Source organism: Corvus moneduloides, chromosome 3 (assembly GCF_009650955.1).
Source record: "Corvus moneduloides isolate bCorMon1 chromosome 3, bCorMon1.pri, whole genome shotgun sequence".
In the NCBI taxonomy this organism is placed as follows: domain Eukaryota; kingdom Metazoa; phylum Chordata; class Aves; order Passeriformes; family Corvidae; genus Corvus; species Corvus moneduloides.
In genome coordinates, this window is record NC_045478.1 from 100863794 (window position 1) to 100886950 (window position 23157).

The window sequence follows — 23157 nt, forward strand, 5'->3', positions numbered from 1 at the left end:
AAGTGACTTCCATTTTTACATTCACAATTTTGCAATCACCGTAGTTGTGAGAACAGTGATATGCATTAAGGTAATTGATTGTGCTTTGAAATCAAGTAATCAAATGAGCATCAATTAAGGCTGCAAATGTTTGAAGCCATGGAACTACAAAGTAAAATTATTTTTCCTTGTAAGCTTCCAGCAAAACGCTCTAAGCAAAACTCTGTGCAAAACTCTGTCTTCCTTCTGGATCAGCCTCACACTAAATATTTAGTGAACATATTAAAGATTCATATTGGGTGATAAACGAACTTAATAACTGGGGGGTCTACAAGTGGACTTTTTCTATTTCAGTATCTCATTTAATACTTAACCAGCTCCCACAAAAGGATATGTACCTCCTATGTACCACAGTGTTTTTTCCATCTGACCCACCAAATGCAGCTGGATCCTGAAGAGAGATTCAGGCTTCCTGTACAAAGCATGGGGAAAGGCAGGCTCTCAGGGTAGAATATAAATGAGCCAATGTACACATACTGCTGCCACCTATACCTAGTTTTTGTATACAATTCGTAACTAACTTTCAGACCTGTGCTTCCACCAGGCTTCCCGGAAACACCTTGCTCCTTTCAGGACTCTTGGCCTCCTATTCCTGTTTCTGCAGGAAGGTAGGTCAACATACCTTTTCTCCAGCATACTTGGATTTCTTCTCTTAGAAAATACAACATCAGTTCCTTCCAGTTTAGAGCATATATAGATTACATAGATTTGACACCCCCCACTGTATGATGAATGAAAAGATATTCCAGCTACTGGGAAAAAGCTCTGTTATGGCAAGGGTGTGGGAAAAAAAAAGCAATCATCCTGGATGCAGAAACATCACCTCTCCCTTTCCACAAACTGGCTGTTGCTGAGGCACAGCAGTGGGATCACCAGGATGGTACAGGAGAAATGATGACTGCAGACACCGGGTGTGGAGTCCATGTGCTGAGGTGTGACGGGGTGCTCTGAGAACACCTGCCACATCAGGCTCTCAGGGGACTCAGAGGAACATCCTTGCTTCCAGAGCTAAGCAGAAGATACCTTGTGAGCTGTTCAGACCTGTCAAAACAGACACTCCTGCATTTGCACAGAAGTATGATGCTGTAGATCGCTCTAGAAACTACAGCGGCATGAACTCCAATACCTGGGAAATTCCACTATTAAAAGATATCCCAGGACCACCACCTCTGATTAAAGCAGATAAATTCCACCAATCTTTTCACTTAACATAAATGAAGTATATTGGTGGAATCATTTCAGCTTGGAATATCACTATATATACAAAATTCCCTGTATCTCAGGTCATCATTTAACATCCCAGATTAGTATTAAAACAAAACAAAAACCCCAACCTCACTATTTTTGAGGTCCGTGAAAAGGCAAAACAACTTCTCAAGATTGTTTGACTACTCAACCTGAATCTGCAAATACCTACTACTGCAGATAAGGTTTGGTGCTTTACTAATTCCAGTGAAACTACCAGGAAAATCCCATCCCATAATAAGTGTTGGCAGCACTGCATCCAGAAATTGTAAACTCCCGAGGCACAAACCTGTCTATAAAACTCTTGCACATCTAAGATTCTATAAAAATAATAATGCATTCAGCTTTATGCAATTTTCAGCTAAAATCAGTCAATCCCTTTCTCTGCCCTCCCTCCTCCACACAGTTACCACAGAAATTTTGTTCTGTTAGGGTAATATATATTTTTAATGCAAAATTTCAACAGGAACCATTTTTTATGGTCTACTAATAAACCCTTGAAAACAGGGATTTATAATGGAAACAGTGACGGACCCTTAACTACAGTGTATGCAACCATAATAAAAAGAATTAATGTAGTCAATTTGTACTACTGTTCTCAGAACAAAAAAAACCTCTATTTCAACTGCAATCCTTTCAACAGCTGATTGGCAAGCCTGTCCATTTCTAGTCTGCAGTGTTGTCAGTTGTCTTCAACATGATAATGAGCCTGTCACCATATTCAAATAGCCCTGTGACAGCATGTTTTGTGAGCATGACGTCCACTGCAAAGGGTCTGTCAAAAAGCACCTTTCAGAAAATGAAAAGAGAATGCTTTTCTGATGATAAATCTAATTTCTTCATAGCTGAAAGAGTGAGATTTTTCATCTGATTTTGTCAGTGTTGTGTTGCATTTGTGTCTTCAGATAATCCTGCGTTCTGATGCATAAAATTTTAAAGTTATCTGTAAAGACAAAGTGAGAAATAATAATCTTTTCTGAGTTCACTGGAGGCTTTGCATAAAACTGCAGTACTGCTGGCTTTCCATCAAATTACAACTGGAGGGGGGAGGGAATGGCATGGAAGGGTAGCTTGCAACCAGAAGCAAATAAGGCTCACAGTAAAGCTCTCAAAGTCTAAACACACTAGGGTTTCCACTCTTCCCCAAACAGCCTATTAAAAAACCTCTCTTGCTCTGTGTGGTCCTAGTTAAGTATGACCAGGTTGCATGAAACTCCCTGGCTTTCGGACCAAGGCAGCAGAACATAGACACCGGCAGAGTTTCCAAGTATTGCTGCAATTCAGGAGTGTGTGTTCCACACACTATGTACTCCACATTCAGCTGCCACTCGTGCTACTTGTCAGCTGGGGAAATTTTCACCATGAGAAAAATTTAAGTATTTTGGCAACACACATTCCTCTCCACGTGTCTAAGCATCTTCTATTAATATCAACGGGAAATATACAGGTGCATTGAAATACAGTGCTTTATTTTCCCTGTTGACAAAAGCTGCCCTTAATTTGACTTCACCTTTTAGGATTCTTTTCACCAGCAGCTGATTGAGCAGTTCCCATGTAAAGGGAAGTGTTAAAAAGAGTAATGTAAAACCCCAAGTGAACAAGCAATAAACCTTTTCTCTCTTTCAGTCACTGGGTGAGAAAGGGGTGGACATGGCTGGACTTTGAAGTCCCAGGCTGAATGACACATTAATCTTGGAGCAGAAGTTCTTCTCCTAGCTGCGCCTCTAACACCACATGTGACTTTTACTAAGCAACTCTTGTTCTCTTTGTCTGAGGTTTAATATTGTAAAATGGGGACATTACTGCCTACATATCACAGGTGCTCTCTAATAGTCTAAAATAAATATTCTCCGAAAAAATTGTTGACAAGCTCATGACACATTCACTGCAGAAAAATCATGTGGCACAAGTGCAAGGTGTTTCAAAAGTATTCAACAAGTTTTTTTCCTTAAATATGGGTGAAAACCAGCAAACCTGTAGCATTAGGATACTAAACGTGGACTTACCCTGCTAACTACTGAGTAGTATCAAAATTAAGTATTTTACTATTACTACTACCATGTATTTTTCAGGCCACTAAGAACATAAGGCTACAGTCTAAAGGCTATACCTGCAAGAATCTGGTGGGATTTGTTTGAGGTTAGGGGCAGACAGATACTACAGGTGTGAAGACACAAATTCTCCTCACCGCTTCACCACCTTCAACATTTGCCTTTGAAAGGACTTCTCTGCTTTTGTCTCCCAACCTCCATTTTTTTCCTTCTGTTTACACAGATGAATAAATACTAATATTTATTCTGTCTAGAATTCATTATGAAAATTATGAGTGAAAAGGAATTTAGTTCAGGTCTACCAAGCTGAAATAAGACAATTTTACTGAAAGTCGATTTTTTTTTTTTGTTAATGCAAGGAGACCTTAAGATAGAGGATCTGTACTTTAAATTTGGAATATACAACATGGTATGCGACCCTTAATCATGTAATTCAGTACACCTGTAACCGAATAAAATGCAAAGGCAGGATTTTTACACATTGAACTGAAGGCAACTAGGCACTATGCAGCTTTAGAAAGCACAAATGGACAATCAACATTAAACATGACTGATTTTTAAATTCTTCATTGCTCAGCTGGAGGGAAGTATTACAAGGCCAAAAAGCAGAGCTATGGACAGCTGGCTTTGTGCAGTACCAGTTCTCTGCCTCAATTTTCAAGCCATTCATTTCTTTGGAGGGGGGATGAAAAAAAAGGGAGGGGGGAAAAAAGCCAAAAAGGAAAAAAAAAAAAAAGAAAAAATCTAAACTAGGCCATACAAACATACAAAGAAAGCTTGGGTCTCTAGGACTTCCATTGTCTCAGGGAGTTGTCACCACCCTGAACCCTCATTAAAGCTGAAGAGATGCGGGAGCAGCATTAAAATGAATGCAAACCATTTGCCGCAATCTTCTGCTCACACCATCTCCAAATGAAGGCAGGCATTGCATAATCCAGGCAGCTCGAGCTCCTGACAGGTGGATGATTTATGCTCATAGTCGGAAGAATCGGAGAGCCTGCAGAGGACACAGCATGAGCAAGGTGGTGGCGAGACAGATGCTCTCAGTGGGCTTGCAGAGGCTGGCAGGCTCCAGCTAGCTCAGGTGCAACTTGAACACTTTAGTACTGAACTCATATTGCCTAGATTCCAGCACAGCAAGACACCATTTACAATATTATGTACAGTAGATATACTATCAAACCTATCTGTGTGCTGTTTATCTATTTGTGTGTACACACACACACAATATACATACATTTTTTGTATTTGCAGTTCAACTTACTGTGCTCACGTACACTTTGCACGTGCATATTCTCCATCAAAAAAAGAAAGGGCAGATTAGGACAAATTCTGCATTGTTACAGCCACGTAGCATAAGTGAAACCACCAGAGTTGAACAGATGTAAGTGGGGGAAGAATTTGGCTCTAGCTTCCAGAGAAGAGGGATGGATCTGGGATACTGAAAATCCTTTCAGTTTTAAGAATGTTTGAAAGCTAGAAAAGAAAATGACCAGAGCAAAAAGCAAAACACCCACAGGTTCAAACATATTGGGATATTCTCATCACTTATGGCATCTATATGTGAAGCACAGAAAATCCACAGTACTTTGTTCTGCAAAAAAGCACAATTAACATTAATATATTAACAAAATATAATGTAAATAACTCTCATGTCATCTACTTCAATCTTTCAATGATGGTATTTCTACTGCCTTATTCAGGGGTATTTAAAAATCCCATCCAAAACTGCAACATCATTTCCAACCACGTAATTCAGCTTCTTTTTCCAAAAGGGAGTATATGTAACAAACAGGGGTTTGAATTTTCACTTCTTTTCTGTAAGTAAGAAACTGGTCTATTAAAAAAAATAAATAAATGAAATTACACACATGCAAACAAGATCTTATACATGTTCATGTCACACCTCTACATGTTCATTTCTTCTTTAACAGAAAAGGTGAAGCCAGAACTAAATTATCCTACCTTAAGCATATCAACAAAACAAACAATTCACCTGTCTCATATCAGACCCACCACATTTTCCAACTAAACCTGTCACTTAATTAAGTATGTAATTTTCAGGGGCAACTGAGGAGTTAAAGCATTCAAATGTGCACACTGCAGGTTATCTGGGTTGAATCTGGGACTTTGCTGACTCTCAGCCCTTTTCCACTTTAACAGATGGGGTCAGAGGTGAAACTGCAGACGAGAATTAAAGACACATACATCCCTTTAATCAGATAACACATTCAAAGACTTGCAAATTCCCAAGAAGCCACTTTACAGGCACGTGTTATGGGCTATTCCATAAATGGGGAGGGAACGGTGAAGAGGAGGGAAAGAGTACTTATTTCAGCTAACCAGCATTAAAAAAGGCAGGAAATTAGAGAAAAGAAATGAGAACAAAATGGGATGGATTGCTAACATTCCAAACGCTTTCTCATCGCACACACCTCTCTGTAGAGGAACACTAATGTTGGAAACCTTAACGCTCTGCATTCAAATGTTTTTCCTAACTTCATTAATCAGCTGTGTTTAATACTTCCATAACAAGTATTTTAATTGGAGATGAGCTGAAGCATCTTGCCAGGATGGGTATCTCCAGCAATACCAGGATGCCCAGAAGGAAATACAGTCATTCAGCCTGACTAGTCCTCACGAAACAGTGAGTCAGCTAACAAGAGCCTCAAGAAATTAATGATTCTCTCTCCCACCTGGCCAGAAAAAAAACACTGCCTGGAGGATATGTGCTCACAGCAACTATTTTCTCATCAGCATTCTTCTGATGCAATAGTGGTTTGGAAGAGGAAATAAATAGAAAGTCATGAAAATGAGAGAAGATAAAAAGAGAAAAGAGAAGAATCTTATGTCATCTTAGCTGCTCTGTGGCTTTTTTCTCCAGTTACTGCATCCCTTTGCATCTCACACAGGATCAAGCCATGGGGCATGTGGCACACTCCAGCAGATGGAAGACCAGCAAAGACTATGGCTGTGCCCACCAGACTCAAGAGGTGTTCCAGCCTCTTTTTGTCTGAAATACACTCAGAGACTTGTATTTTGGGTGCTGTTCTTGAGGGCTGTTGAGAAGGCAGAGCCTATTCAGTCCCTTATTATCTCAGCCCAATTCTTCACCTGAGCTATAACTTCACAGAAACTTTTCTACTCCATCTTCGAGCAAGAATTCACAAAAGCAATACATTTAAACTGGTATTATAAAACAGATTGCTACTTTTTAAGGGAAACATTCATTTTCCTTTATTTTGATATTTAGTAGTCTATTCTGTCTTCAAACCAGAAACTTAAGAGCTTTCATTAAAAGTTTGACAGGGAAGCCAGCAAGTGGCTTGTGGCCTGAAAAATCAGTTCAGAGCAAGACCTCTCTTAATACTTCAATACTAACAGGCAGGTACCCTCAATCTGGATCCAAAGTGTATTTATGCCATCTCTTAAGTCATCTTACCATAACTGATACCACTTCATATCCAGAAATGGAGTAGTTCTGGTGACTTAAAACAAGTTCCTCTTCCCAAATATTAACCACTGAAACGTGAGATTGACCATCTAATGAAATGTAAGGTGCCCATTTCTAAAGCTTTGACCGAACTACAGAAAATATGAAAATGAGAGAGAGCATAGCAACTGCAGACCCTGGAGACCATTGTAAACCCAATCTGGCAGATGAAAAGCAGTATGTGGCTGGACAAGTGCTGAACAAATGATACAAGACTGATCTGTTGATTGATTCAGATCAGAAGAGAAGACATGGCTTGTCTTCAGTCAGCCACCCACAGGACTGAAAGGGAGTATTAAGAGACATAGGGCATTGGTGAAGTAATTTTCACACTGCTGACTGAAAATGACAAGAACAGCACTGTATGGACTAATGATTGGCTGAAGATGAAAAGAAAAGGAGACAAAAGATGAGGATGATGGTCTTGTACTACTTGTTTTTTCCTAGGGTCTGTGTGTGCTCAGCATGCAGCAAGTTATCAACATTCTCTCTTGCTAGTCAAGTAGTTTTGCTGATAAACATTTACAGCACACCAACAATTCTGCCACTAAGGGCACAGACTGGAGTTAAGCTGATTAAGGGACAGTATCACGCAGACTTTCTTTTAGAAAGTATTTCAATTTTTCTAAATTAAGTATTTTAATAATTAACTGTTTTAACATGGACTGCAGTAAGACCCTATGCAAGCAAGTTGTAGGGAGTGTTGATTTTGGATCTGCTAAACTAAAACTGTAAATCAAACTGACTTCTCATCTTATACCTGATGATCCTGAGACCTAAACCAGATGCTTCAGAGAAAAACAGATACACTTACTAGCTTTGCTGGAACAATAAAGAGCAAAAAGGAAAATATTGATATTATTAAGTGTATATATTTAACATAGCTGTGTTTGACTTTCTCCAGAATCATTAATCTAATAAAAGCCTATTGAGGCTTAAAATAAAGCTGTGTTTTTCATTTATAAAGACTAATAGCTATATTAAGTGACTATTGTGAGCACAACAGACTCCCCTCATAGTTTCCCTTTTCTGTCATATAAATACCCTAACAAAAGAAAAAGAAAGAAAAGAAAAAAGGAAAGACTGGTTAGATGAGATCTATTACTAGAATAGCTAGTAAGCATGGCAAAAGCTGACAAAAGGACAATTCATTGCAGAGGATCACATTAATTTCAGATTTCAGACTGCTGACTTTCAACCACAAAAGCAACATTACAAACTCCAAATGAAATAATATTCCAACTTCATATTCCAGTGATTCAGTGAGTAGAACTGGCAAAGGCTCACCACTTGCAGAAACACCTCAGCTTATAAAAGGGGAATGACTGGTCAGAGAGAAAACTGTGGCTTAGTTACATTAATGTCTCAAAACTCACATTGATTCTAACTTTTTTTTTTGTAGGACAGCAGAGATGTAGAAGTGTGAAACATTTGAGGGATGGTACTATATGAGGTCAGAGGTAACAACTGCAGGTAGAAATCTTCTTGCTTTTCAACAAACTCATTGCTTTGACTGAGTGAAGAGGCCAAGAGAGCTCCTCAAGCTCCAGGCTTTTCGGTGCCAATCCATCCCAAGCAGCAAAAGCCTGCCTGTACACCTGCCACATGGATTCTAATTACCAGCACCTGCATCATTTCAGCCCTTCACCCCAAATAATCCTACCATACATTTTGTTGTTGCTACAAAGATTTTATGCATCAAGAGACTTAGTGAGGAGAGGGAGTGCTGCCCAAGCAAGTGCTGAGCAAAATACAGAAAGGCTGGCTCCAGAGGGGCACTTCAGAGATATGCATATGCGTTAACCCTTAAATGTATCTCTACCAGAGATGCTACACCTATTCCACTCAAGCAGGGGATGTACAAGGGGATGCACAGCAGAAACAGAGAAAAGTGAAGAATACAAATAACATTAATGTTACTCTTTACAAAATGACCCCTATTTAATATAGGGCAGGACCCACACACAAGAATTCAAGTGCTCTGTGATAAACGGCAGTGCCACACTGATGGATGTATTTATGGGTGGCAGAGACCAAGAATGAAAGGCAGCTATTTGTCTGTGAGATCATGGGAAAAGTCCTACATCCTTCAGACTTGTCTCTACCCACCCTTATTACTTACATTGCTGTCACTATACTTCCAGTGCATAAGCAAATGTTCATAGGGGCTGAATCCAACAAACATCTTTTGCAAAAAATTTAGTATTTTCTAGTAAAATAAGGAAAATGCTGCTTCCTTATTTTAGGATGAAAAGAAGAACTATGACAAATGAGGATGTGCAGTTAACCACCTCAGATTATGATGAGAAAATATTAGTACAAAGTGATTAATTTTTAATAGTATTCCAATTTAAGTAGACTCATGAATCTGCAGAACCTACTCCTTCCAATTCTGAGCAAGTAATATGTAAGGTATGTGCACTAAGAAAATTACTGTAAAATTTAATCCTATTCAACATCTTTCAAACTCATTATTTGCAATAACAAAAGTACAAAGTAACTTTAGGTTGAAAGCATTCTTTGCAAACAACTGCTGTCACTGGGATTCTCAGAAGCAACGACTCTGTGAGCAGACTCACACCTAACATCTAATCTCATGGAAGCTGCTGGTGAGTGAGCCAGCAAACAGCTCTGACCTCAGATTTGCAAATGCTAACACAAAAACCTCCCCATTCACAGATCTGTGTAAAGCCAAGAAATGTAAATAGTTCTCAAACTCAGACCTATAAACAATACTGCTTTCTCCACGTTCACTTCATACCTCCTCTTTTATGAAAGTGGAGCATTTGTATAAAGGGACAACTGTAAAACAAAATTGGATCTAGAAGGAGAGAAGTTTTGTTTAAAGACCAAGTCCAGTGAATTGCTGGGATGTCTCTGTCTTACTCACCAAAATACTCAGAAACAACACAAATCGGAGTGGCACAATGCTGCAACACAAGCACCATGAAAACTCCTCAGGAGGCCGACACTCGGTAGGAGCTCTAGGTGCTTTTGTGTGATTTCTAAACTCGGGAAGAATATTCACATCTCCAATATTTGCTTTTTCTGGGGTATTCTTCTAGCTGATGAATAGAAGAGCTAGTTACTTGAGCTCACTATAAACACTAACCTGCAGTTGAACAGTTTGTCCTTCCTCATCAGTTACAGAGAGTGGATAGTCATGAGCTGAGTTTTAGAGCAGACAAATTGGGCTGTCAGTTCTAATGTGTGAACTGGGCTATCAGGTCACATTTTGGTTAGGAGCAAAGAAGCCTACTTATGAACACCAACAACACTTAGAGATTAGCTTCTATTGTTTCCAAGGAGATTTAACAGGTCCCAGTACATATTAAAGCAAGCACATGCTGAAGGAAAGAAAGAAAGGGAGTGCAAAGGGGAAGGGGGAAAGAAAAACGGGAAAGGAAGAAGTAAAAGTGAAGAAAAGAGAGAAATAAAAGCAAGGAAGAAAAGGGGGAAATGGGTGAATGGGGAAGGAAGGGAAGAAAGGGGGAAAAGAAGGAACAGAAGAGGAAAAGAAACAGTTCAAAAAAATATCACTACTAGAAACCAAATGCCTTCATAATACATTGGAACATAAAAGAGAGCTGATATTTGGAAGAGACACCAACAGAAGACGCACTATGTTATCTCCTGATGTTGTAACACAGGAGGTTTGTTTAACATCCTGCATTAATGGAGGAGCTCCTTAAGTGTAATATTACGATAGAGAGCATAAGAAATATCACTGAGGTCACTGCCGCTCTATCAACTGTCATCCTGTACAGAAATATTTTCTTTGAATACCATTAATGCTTTCTCCTTTCCTTTGTTCTAATTTCTGAAGGCAGCAGAAACTAAAACTTTGTCCATAATAATTTCTGCTTTCGTCTTGGCAGACTAATGGTATTAGACTTGTGAGAGAAATTTACCTTGGCAATGTCTTATGCACAGGTCTTTTCAAAAGAGCTGTTAGAAGGAATCCTATTAAGCAGGCTTTTTCACTACCCTCAAAACATAGGTGATAACACATTTTTAGTCATAAAGAAGATTGCTTAGTTTTATTTATTATTTTGAGAGAGAATCCATTAATCTGCTCCTCTGCATATCATGCATCTCTTTACATAAGACTAAACTCAAGCTGCCTGTTCTCCTTGCTGTATTAGATTCATTTTCATAGACTGTCAAAGCCAGAAAGGATCAATATGATAATTTAATCCGATCTGCTGCTTAACACAAGCCAAAGATGTCCATATGGTAATCTCTCCATAATAAACTCAGTAATTTAGGCTTTAAAATACACATACCTCTTTTAAAAATGTATTCTTATATTTTAATTAATGAAATCTCTCAAAGTGTGAAGCAAAAATATTTTAGAGACTCCCAATTTTAGCATATTAAGAAGAAGTGTAACTCATGTGTAATTATCTTTTGATTCATTACATGACCACCTAAAATGTTCAAGTATTTTTAGAACTGTCAGTAATTGCTTTTATTCAAATCACAGCTGAAGGAAAAAACTTGAAAGTCCAGAAATTCTTTACAAGTCTGATTCTAACTACTGCCTTACCATTTCCTTAGGGATGCTGAGATCTCTTTGAGGGCCTGTATGAATTCTCAAAAAACCCAAACAAACTAATGAACACGAAGTGGTAAGGGCTACTCATCGAGCAGTGCAAATACAACACGCAAACTGCACTGCTGTGACGGGAAGGGTTACACATCAAGTCAGCACTGCCAGATGAAGAGCTCAGAGAGTTTCTGTTCATTTTTAGAGCCTAAATGATGGCTCATGTATGAGCAACTGTGAAGATTCACAGACACAAAAAGGTATATTGCTGATTTCCCCATAGCACAGATTGCTAAACCTGCCAAATGAGCAGCAATCTAACACAGCTCCAAGAGCTTCCACTAATACTTGGTGAGGATCTGGCCTCTCATTTGTAATAGCAGGACAAATTAAGCTGGAATTTTGTTACTCTGCCTATTCTAACTGGGTACAAAGTGACTGATGATAATTTATAAAGGCCATCCATTCCTAAGGAAAATACAAACATACTTACATGAAGCAATCCATGCCATTTTATTGTAGTATACTTTACTTTTCATATAAACTTAGATTTGTTTACATACATCACCCATTTAGGAACTAGACTTTCTGAAATAACAAGCAATGCAGATCAGCCACTGCACACAGTCCATAACAAATTCTGAAAACACCCAAATACCAGACATGAGAGACACATGGGAGATGTTTTGGTGTCAACAGTCCTGGCAAAAACACAAAGTACTACTGCATCGAACTGTGAGAGCTAAAACAGTATGCAATGTTCCACATGGTCTAAAAGCAGCATTAGTGCCACTCAACAGATTCCCCTCTGAACTGTAGTCTTCAACCTCCCTACAGCACAGGGACAGGTAAAACCGAGGCTATGGCTTTGCCTCTATGGTGAAAACTAAAACATACGGAATAACCTCTTGAACAAACAGTTATACAAATGTTGCATGTGAAACAAAAAGTAATTTTATTTTGGAGTAATTACTCCATTGGAATTACGTCACATGGGAAGCTCTTCAGAACAAGACATCATAAACTTGGAATAGTATCATCTACTACAAACACATGCTAGCAAATAGTCCCACAAATATTAATAGGCACATAGTACTAATTAAAGACTAAAAGCTGAGTTCTAGTCAGATCACCTAGCAATAGAAAGATTTTAAAAAGTCAAGTATCTACTCAAGATTTCTCGTACTATCTTATGCATTTTATATATAGTTTTTCTTCTTAGAAAAGAAAAAAAATCAAGCCCTTTTTCTCAGTCCAAATAGCTGTATAAAAAGGGAAATAGCCAAAAATACCCAGTCTTGCACATGAACACAGACTTAATTCTACCACCTGAAGCAAACTAATCACTGGCTTCCAAAGAGTTTGAAAGGCCAAACTTAAAAGACAGATTATAAACCAACAGAAGTGAAAACTACGGAATGTCTTAAAAATGTTCATTTTTAAAAAGGGCAAATTGTTGTACATGTCTCCCTGCACCCTTTTAGCAATTGCAATATTATTTCAAGAAATCTCAAGGGATACATTTGAAAAGTTTCTCCTTAGACTATACAAGAATCTTTAATGTTGTTTCATCTGTTCTCATTAATCTGAGACAATCCACCAAAAAGTAAGTGCAGTCAAAGAAACTGTATTTTGGTAGAAGAATCAATTGTGATACTTAAAAATCTGATCTTTTTGTAACACTGACACACAAAATTAAAAATAGAAAAATGTAAATTTTCTGAGTGAAATGTATTCTGCTTTGCTGCTAATAACCATTACCTAGAAAAGTAGATAAAAACACAACACCCTCGTATTTGTCCTGTGCCTAAAAGCTCATCAGCCTATGCTGAATGCTACAGTATGAAGTATAACACATACTCTAAACCCATCCATAGCTCCAGACACATTTTCAAGTAACAATCCATGGGCTGAACTAAACTGACAAGTTCCTCCAGATCAGTCTGTACAAACTTTCTTGTGATACTCAACACGAGATGCAGCCAGGGGCCAGGGCCTCAATCCCACTCCAGCCCAGCCCAGCATTGCTTTAGCATTCCCTCTCTGGCTCCTGGCCCACAACTCACAATTTATTAAGAATCTTGATCTAGGTGTTGGTGGTTAAGCTCCACCAACATCCATGAGAGTAGATACAGAAAATCCTTACTCCACCCTGTATTCCATGTGACCGGAAATCCCAATTCTCTCCCAGGATTTGACCCCAAAACACAGCCCCACAACCCTAACACCAGGTCTCCCACAGAAACGCTCGGTGCTTGATGAAAAACACCATTATCTTGTCACATAAACGATTCAACATGCAGATGTCATAAAGGAAGCCACTCTGTACATTTGCTCTAAGTGGTTTTTGGACTTTGCCCTAGAAGCCACTAAAACTCAGAGTCTTCTTCCAGGCACTGTGATTTCTATAATGAAATTTATATGACAATTCGCAAAATGACGTTATAAAGTCCTTTCAAATGTGAAGGGAAACACAATGTCTGATAATTGTTTCACTTTGGATTACACTTAAAAACAGTTTGTTAAGGAAAATTTCTACAGGAAAACCCCCACAAAAATGGTAAGATTTCTGGAGAAAATGCACCCTGGCAGATGTGCTGTTCTTGTAAGGAATGTGATGCTCCTCTCAAAGCTGCTTAAACTTGATTTTATTTCAGGTCTGCAACTAAATTTTTTTTTGTAAATAGATTTAGGCTGTCAATTTCCAGGCATGCTGTGCCATCAGCATGTAGAGACTGCTGTGACAAACGTGGAGGCTGCAGCAGCAAATTTTATTATAAACTGGTAATTGAATTGAACAGGTTTACATTTGAATAGATTTACTGCAGCATGATCTCTGACATGCTGCATGGGACTGAAATCCTTGTTTGTACATAAAGAAACACTTGAGATACAGCAAGAATAATTTCAGCTTATTTTAAGTCCATGCTAATCAATAAATTTATACCACTTTACATATGAAAGAAGTCAGTATATTATCTTTGTGGCTGTGGTCCAAGTCAAAAAGTCATCTCCAGACTTTCCCATAAGTAAAAACAACAACATCCAGCTCCAAAACTACCTTAAAACAAGAAAAAAAAAATCTTTACTACAAGTACAATCCTACACATGTGCTGTGAATCAATATGGTTTAAAAAGTGGCCACTAAAAGGGGAAAGAAAATAAAATGGCCTTTTAAGTTCTTGTAGGTTGATATATTAGGTAGTAGATAAACAATACTGCCGTTTCAAAGCAATTAGTTATTTTGTCATTGCAGAACATTCAGAAAAAGGTATGTACATTTAGAGTAGAAAATTCATGCAATTCTTATTAAGAAAACTTGTGGGATTGATTTGAATCCATGGACAACGAACATTCAAACAAAAAAATTTGACTCACAATGTACATCTGTATTGTCTAACTAAATTTTCTCAGTTAACAAAATTGTATGCAGAAACATAGTAAATCTGCACACAGATTTGCTGAGATAATTACTCATTTGTAGAAGAGACACTTAACTTTCTCTTGCAGTCCCAGAAGCTGCGCACAGCCTAGATTTTTAAAAATATATATGTTAATGGATGCACAATAGTGCCCTCAAAATTTAAAGGAAAAGGATTAAATCAATTCACCTGCATGTGCTCTTGCTAGCACTGTTTTATTTTCAAAGAAGTTGCCTAATATATCTGTTTATTAGGACTAGTGATACAGGGTCTTAACTTACTAAATAAAGATGCTAAGAAGCACAGTGCCTTTCAAAAGATACCATACCCAGTCATTCCTTTCTTTCTACAGTTTATCTAAGCATCATAATTTCACTTTCAAGTAACTGCTCCTAGTGCTCAGTTATATGAGGATTTTGGCAAGTAAGAACTCTCCCATCACCACTGAAGAGAGGGTCAAATCCTGCCATTCTTACTGAGGCAAAATCTCCATCAAATCTGACAGGAGTTTTGCTCAAGTAAGACTAAGGACAGCAGGATTTGGCTCACAGGATCATAGCATCTGCCAAAGCAGTTGCACAGAACAAGGTTTATTCTTAGTAAGTATAATCCAATAAGAATATGTCTGTAGGTGCGTGATAGGCCTAATTTGCCCATCATCTCTCCACTGGTCTAGGCTGTTTCTTGGATTTTACCCTGGTAGCTGTATACTTAACCTGCTTTACACATCACCATCGAACCATTTGCAAAAATCAGCCAGCTGTTAAAGCTGAGTTTCCAAGCACTGACAAAGCAAAATTGCAAGCAACTGTTTTAAAGGGGTTGCTTAACACAAAGTACTCTCCACTGGATACAATACTTAGAGAACATTATGTTGATTTTATTTCAAATGTTTATCTAGTTCAGAAGTCCATGGCATCTTTCTTGGTGGTGACAGTGCTCTACAATAATAATGCATACAATACACGGACTTAGAAGTGTATTCTTGCATATACATTAACAGCAATATAAGTGTATAGCAGGCAAGCAAGATTTAAGGAATCACCTCTTCGTGTAACATAGATGAAGCAGGTTCCAGGTAAGACAGCACCATTTCTTGAGAATATTTTCTTATGTTCAATACCTTCAAAATGTAACTGACGAATTAAAACATTCAATGCATACTTACAGTGAGGTGCAGGGGCTCTCAGATACTTTTAGGAAAAAAAAAAAAAAGGGGCGGTGGATTCTCCTCTTCTGCACACCACCATTTGCTCCAGTGTAGTTACAGTAACTTCAGTACACACACTCAACACTTACACCTGTTTAATTTAGAAGTAACCTTTCCATTTGTCCTGATGGAATGACAACTGAATAAAAGCAGGGAAAGGAAGGCACAGTGTGTGTTTTGGTTTCCTGCCAGAACTCAGACAGAGTAACAGTGGATAAGGAATGGAGGAATGGAATCTTTGAGAACTCTGATGGTTATTCTATCAGTTACTTACTGAAGGATGATTGAATGCTGAGGTACATTTTGCTGTACTACACAAGATTATGAACTCTATGTGGATAAAGCATGATTCGATAGCTTAAGAAGCAGATGTCAGAAAGAGCAAGTATACATTAAAATTGCCTTTGCAATCAATAAGTGATTAGAACACTCACCAGCCTCTCTTCTTTCCTGATTGCCCTACAGTTGCAGCAAGTGTTTGCAGGGAGATACATACTGAGGTGGTCAGTCTTACCTTCTTTCAGCATGCCAACTTTTAGACACTTCATGAAGCGGCAGGCTTGGCAGGACTTGCGTCTGCGCTTTGTGATTTCACATTCATTCGTTGCTGGGCAGCTGTACTCTATGTTACCTGTGATGGGACAGACAGGGGAAGAGGTGTTCAGAATCACTGACTAACCAACACAACAGATATACAAAAGTACTCATATAATTGCTGTTGTATTTCACTTTGGAACATATCAAGAGTAAGCAGTGCTACAGAAAGGAAATGCCTTTCAAGTAAAAATAAACAGCTGAGGTAAAAGATGAAGGTTTTTTACTTTTTTTTTTTTTAATCTAGGTATCTATATGAAAGAAATATATACAAAACCACAATTAATGTGAGTCTGTGTCTCACTTCAAATATGGTCCCTACCAAAATCCTTCACATACAATATTATTCCTGCTGGTAGAAGGAAGAAATTTTGTAATTTATTTTCTGTACCAAGCCACATGATCAGGTTCCTTCTCTGAGCACTCTTAATTTTCCTTTTTAGCCAATTTCATTAGTCTCTCTTTGCCTAGAATACAAGAGGACTGCTTTACTGCACAATCAACCATAACAGCTACTACAGAGATTCACCCTTCTTCTTCCACCACAGCTAGCACAGAGCATCAGGCAGGGCTCAGCGGGACTGTTACCACCACATCTAGCACATTCTACAGCTGCCAGGCCACATCTCTGCTCTAGGACATCTCCCCTTCCCTCTATACTTTAGACCAAGTTCTTGTACTGAGAGGCATTAGGAGTAGGATCATTCCTGCCAAGCTGTCAGAATAACAAAAACTGAAGAGATGCTTGCCTTTGCCTCTGCTTCTCCCAACTGCCCCCTTAAGGCCTACAACAAGCTAGACCCTTAAATGTGAGTCCTGGACAAAGCAGTCTCTCTTTTTTTTTTTTTTTTTTTTTTTTTTTGGTTACTGCTTAGTACCTGTTATTCTTCCTCAAAAATAAGAAAAGAAAAGCTTGTAAACAAATGAGTAAAATACATGAGTAGTTTTCTTTGCATTTTTTAAAATCACATCTTTGAGTATCCAAGTCCAAATGGGAGAACATCTGCTTTCTTTTGCCCTAGTACCACTGCTCTTTTCATAAAACACCTTAGCTCAGCTTATTCATCTGCCCAGCCACGCGTCCTATTGCCCATGACTACATCCAGTATGACAGACTTTGCAGCAGTCGGAAGTTACACTAGGATACTGACTTTTTAAAATAAAGTATCTTCCCCATCAGTCTGTCACATCTTGCTTTAAAGGTATTTCTTTATTTTCTAACCCTTTCCCCCTGTGATTAAGTGCATTAGTATCTTAATGAAAATGCATTCTGTTTATTGCCCTCTTGGGAAGCAAGAGGTCATCACACCAAATGCATAAATTGTCATCAGAGACAGTCCGAGCATAATCGCAATTTTGCTGCTCCATGTTTGCCGCACTCAGGGTCCATCAGAGTCCCCTGAAACATGCACAGGTTCTAATAATTAGCATAGAGTCTGCCTGGGACCACAGCATTGATGAAATATATCAGAGTTAATCACACTTTGTAAACACTGATTTATATTGACTACCTTTCTCCAGACTGATGTCTCCTCATTAAATATCACATTAGTGGATTGCAGGATTGCACAAAGACTCAAATGCTCAGCAACTACTAATTCAACAGGAAGTAATACTTAAAACCACTTGCATCTACTGGAAACTGAGTAAGTATTTATGATAAAGGAGGTCTGCATGGCACAATATATACTCTGCCAACACAACCAGCATATTTGGCACAACCTTTTCAGGCCTTTGCAGGCTTTCCTCTTCCTGGACATTGCTGCATGAGTGAGTTAGCAATGCTGGTGAGTAAAACAGATCTTGGTATGTCTGAATGCTAATGACAAAAGTCAAAGCAGTTTTGTCCTTTTCCCCTGTCTGTGCTGTGGAGAAAGCTGTTTAAGAAACTGAAGGTTATGGTGGGTGGGGAATCCAGCACAACAGTTCCTGCGAAATGTCTTCCCAATACACATCAGAAAACGTAGGAAATAACACTTTTGGAAGGATAGGTAGAAAATGATAGTAATGGCCAGCTTAAAAAAGAATTCACATTATCCTCCCACTCTAACAAGGCATTCTTAGAAAGGTACAACCACTACACAGGAAGACCTTCAAAGCCTTTCACAAACTGTATCTAATGAACTTCATTATACTACAGTAATAAATGTATTACCATCCCTATTAAAAAAAAAAAAAAAAAGAAACAGGGAATCAGAAATGCTTTGCACAAGGTCAAAGATACCTTTGCACAAGGTCAGAAACTATCTTGATCGAAAACAAGATCGTAATGGAGAACTTCAAGAAGCAAAGCTCTCTACCAGGGCAGGTGAAACATTCCCACTATAGCAAGAGCCCCTGTCCAAAGATACAGATGCCAACACCAAAAAGTAGCATTCGGAACCAGAAAGGTAAATGCAAGATTGCTCGTTTCATTATGCAGACACTTCTAACCCTGACATTTCACATTTGTGCACACTATGCAACAGTCTGCAGCGTGCACAGTGTAACTTACTTTTCCTGCAAATTCTTGACACCTAAAGAATGCTAAAAGGAGCTATTATTCTAGTCACTTGGATTCCAGTACTTAAGCTTAGAGGAGGAATCTCCTTTCAATTCAGACTGTTTTTCTTTAACGAATTGTATTTTACAGCAGATGCTCAATCTTCATTTTTGGTGTTGGAAAATGAACTTTGAAGATGCTGCACAGAATTCCTCCAATGAGTTCAACAGTTACAGGAAGAGAAGCAAAGATCCACATCTTACGATGTGGACGATAGCTGGTTCCTCTAAAGTGTTCCAGCGTTTTAGAATATGGCTACACTGCAGTAAGAGTTCAAGGAACTAACATTTTGTCTCCACATATAGATGCAGTGGTTATGTATATCATACTTAAAATGAGTTTCACCTAGCACTCAAAGTGTTAGTGAATTTATTTTTGTTATGAACCTGAATTTACTGCACATTTCAGGTCATTAGAGCTTTCATAATTTCTTATTTACTTCTAGACATGAATTTCCATTCAAGATACTCAGATCTGCATTTTATTTCAGAGGAAGATCCAGACAGAAACTCTACCAATTCCTTGCTTCCTTCAAGATATTAAAGGCTGAAACTGAACAGCTAGGAGGAGTGTAAGCCCAGTTTGCCCAGTCCTGTCAACAGCTGGAGAGGAAGTTGTGTTATACAGTGAACAAAATCAACACGGCAGCTCTGGGTCTTTAAACTGGGCTGACAAGAGCGATCGAGCAATTTATAATATCTCCTGGCTGGTTTTCAGAAAGAACTGGGCTCTGATTACTTATTTCAGAGTCTTTTGTACAATTAGTTTGCAGGCAATATAATTTTCTCACTTACTCCTTAATAGAATCGTGCAGCTAGCTGGCTGATAGAATAACAGCGTATATGTAAAACTCCTGCCCGAAGTGCCAGGGGATAATTTGTATATTCCTTTCAGTAGCGTAATGGACTTTTACAGTTTGGCAGTTAAAGGGCTCAGTAATATAAATTAGTATGACGCTTGAAAATAAAAATATATGTCAAATCTTCACTCCCCAAACACAATTCCCTGTGCTAGAATAATATAATGGGATTTATATCAGCCTAAGCCCCTTTTCTTTCTTCATGTACTGAGGAATGTTTATTTAAAACCAGTTCCTTTTTCTACTGATTTGTTAAATTTTATTATCACAGCCAGAAGATGAGAAATTACTTCTAACACACTGTGCCTATCAAGAACAACTGACTCACTGAAAACATGATGCCATTTGATCCTGAGCAGGTGAGCTGCTAAAACTTCCACCGTATACCCAGCTCTCCAATTTTAGAAGCTTCAGATGGTCACATCTTTATACCCAGCTCAAGGATAAGTGGGCCAAGGTACCATTCTTTTTACCTCACAGATGAAGTACAGATGAGGTGGGAAGACAGACTAATTTTAATGGTACAGGGACTTACTCGATGGCTTTACAAGTCAGGCAACTGAATGAACTTAGCCAAGATTCTCAACACCATTCTGGCCATTTCTTGCCCAGAACTGCCAGCAACACTAAAGGTAACAGAAGAAGAGAAGCAAGAACCACAGCAAAGAAGAGGTCACTGAAAGCACTGGGCCTCCTGCCTTGGCAGAAGTTACTGTCATCAACAGCCACAACTTCAGAACCTCCCAGACACTGAGAGTGAGAAGCTGGCTCTAGAAACAGGCTGAAACAGGGGTCTCTCTCCCAGCAATACTGACAAAAATAGAAGCTGCAGACATCAAGTTCTAGCAGAAGCTTTATTTCCCTTTTCATGCTACAGTATTTGACACTATAACACTAAAAATGTAAAAGGATTGCTACAAGCTGTTGGAATATGCTCAGAAAATCTTTGGACAAGTAAAAGCTATGAGGAAGACTTAGATACAGGGTGAAAATGTGTTTGGAAAGAATAGCCACGAGCCACTTAAAATAAGCAGAAGGAATACTGAAGATACCAGTATTGAAACTTTTACTGTGTGGGAATGTAGCTTCAGAAGAAAAAAAGGAAAAAACCAAATGAACCAACATTCCTTCAATGTAATAATTTTATGCTATAATCTGATCACAAAGCTGCATTTCAGTTCAATAATGTTCCATTTTTCTCCTGAAGTTTCTCTTTCACCTTCTGTAGCATAATACCTTTTTTTCAAAACTTTGTCATTAAAAAATTAAGTGTTCTCATTCTTCATAGAGACTACTGCTTGACTGGATTTAAGTCTTTCTGCAGTGAGATTTACCCCAGGTACCACCTTCATGCTCTCTTTTCCTGGGTTACAGACTTAAAGGAATACACCTGCTTGTCCGTGGATTGCTATGCATCAAAACTCCAAAAATGTAAAGTAGCCAGGATTATAGCCATAGGTCTCCTGGGATTTAATAAAAGAGAACTCTTAGAAAGAGAGACACAGGAGAATCTAAGCTAACACAGAGAGTGAATTACAATATGTTAGGTCACACCTTTATACATAATCCAACCAGAACAGAACAGTTCCTGAGAAACTAAGAATGAGGTGCTCTTGGAAATCAAGAGTAACAGGCTAACTGAAAAGAAGGACAGAGAAAAAGTACAAGACTTAAAACTCTATTTGATGTTTATAGTCTTAATGAAGCTGAACTGGGTGAAGTGAAAATATTTTCCCTCAGGTTAAAGTTTCAGTTCTTCCAGACTCTGCCCCCTACTTTGCAGTCAGAACTTAGCTGAATTTAAGTCTGAGTAAATATTTCCATATGTAAAGTACCCTCATCTGTAAGGTTTCAGAAGTGGGGTCAGGCTGGAATGAGATCAGATTTGAACCTAACTGAATCCAGTTTTTGGCTGACAAATCCTCAGACTCAGATTCATCTGATACTGTAAGAAAGCTCTACGAATTACAGACCTATGAATTCTGCTACAGGTCATCTGGAGATGATTAAGCCTAAAGTTGACTGTATTCACAACTTTTTACCCAGATGACTTCAGAAACAATACTGTAAACACAGAGTCACAGAACATTTAAAAATTTGGTTCCCAAACATCTCAAGTATTTTTTCAAGGTGACAGAACCATGTATGAAGGATTATATTTTATCTTTGTTGCTTATGTTGCTTTTTCTGTTAGAATAGTAACTAAGGAGGAGCAGCTAGTTTTTAAATATGGTGTTTGACAAAGGGACACAAACAGCTTAAAAGACCATTTTAGTGAAATCACTATGTTGAGTTGCTTTGAAGAAATCAGTATTCTGTGTTACTGAACAATAACGTATTTAGAACTTGAAAAATATTTTTTGTTTCTTTTATTCTTAGAAAGCAATATGGTGATTTAAAGCAAAAATGTAAAGGTGATGCTGGCTGGTCTGACTACATGACAGTTTTGTATCAGCCTTCAGCTTCAGGAAGATGGGTTTCCAGCATCATAGAAAGTCACCATAATTTTCAAAATCGGGCTGATATTAGGGAGTGTTGAACCTGTAAGGGCCCAACTACCTTTGATTCCCACTGGAGTCAACTTCTTTATCTTCAAGAGAAATGAAGGGCATTTAGGTCACCTTAAAAGAGAATCAATGCTTTGAAGGCACAGAGGGAACTGATCCCCTGCTACCTGGTAGTCACTTAAGAGCTGTTCAAGTCAGAAAGATTGAACTATCTACATTTGGTCCCTATTGGTATTTTATCTAGGTCAATTTTGATCCATGCTACCAAGATAGCATGGAGGATTGTCATTGTTTGTTTATAAGCACACAGAATATCTGTCTGTAAAGCTGCAAACCGAATGACTTTCACACCAGAAAAAAAGTCATTGAAAAATTTATAGAAACATTAATATAAATCACTTGCTAGCTGAGACTTCACATGTCTCTGTTTTCAAATGAGACGGGGTTTTGTAAGTGGGCTGGAGGCTTTCAGAGATGTTTGTAACAAAAGGAGATCCAGACCTAATTATAATGGCATTGATGCATACTAGTGTACCAGCATGATTTGTACATCACATCTCTTTCTCAGTATTTCTGATGGGTTCAAAACAGCCATGCACCAATCAGGATGCTCATTCTTACTCCCAAATCATCAAAATGCTTCGTA

At 38.4% G+C, this 23157-nt stretch overlaps 1 protein-coding gene across 9 annotated transcripts in view; it reads right to left on the reverse strand.

Moving 5' to 3' along the window:
* ESRRG (estrogen related receptor gamma) overlaps nt 1-23157 on the reverse strand; it is a 374879-nt gene that overhangs the window by 95501 nt on the left and 256221 nt on the right. For all 9 annotated transcript variants that reach the window (XM_032103004.1, XM_032103003.1, XM_032103001.1 and 6 more), the window contains one exon: nt 16524-16640. In XM_032103004.1, coding sequence (XP_031958895.1) covers nt 16524-16640 — 117 coding nt within the window. The remainder of the gene's footprint in view (nt 1-16523; nt 16641-23157) is intronic.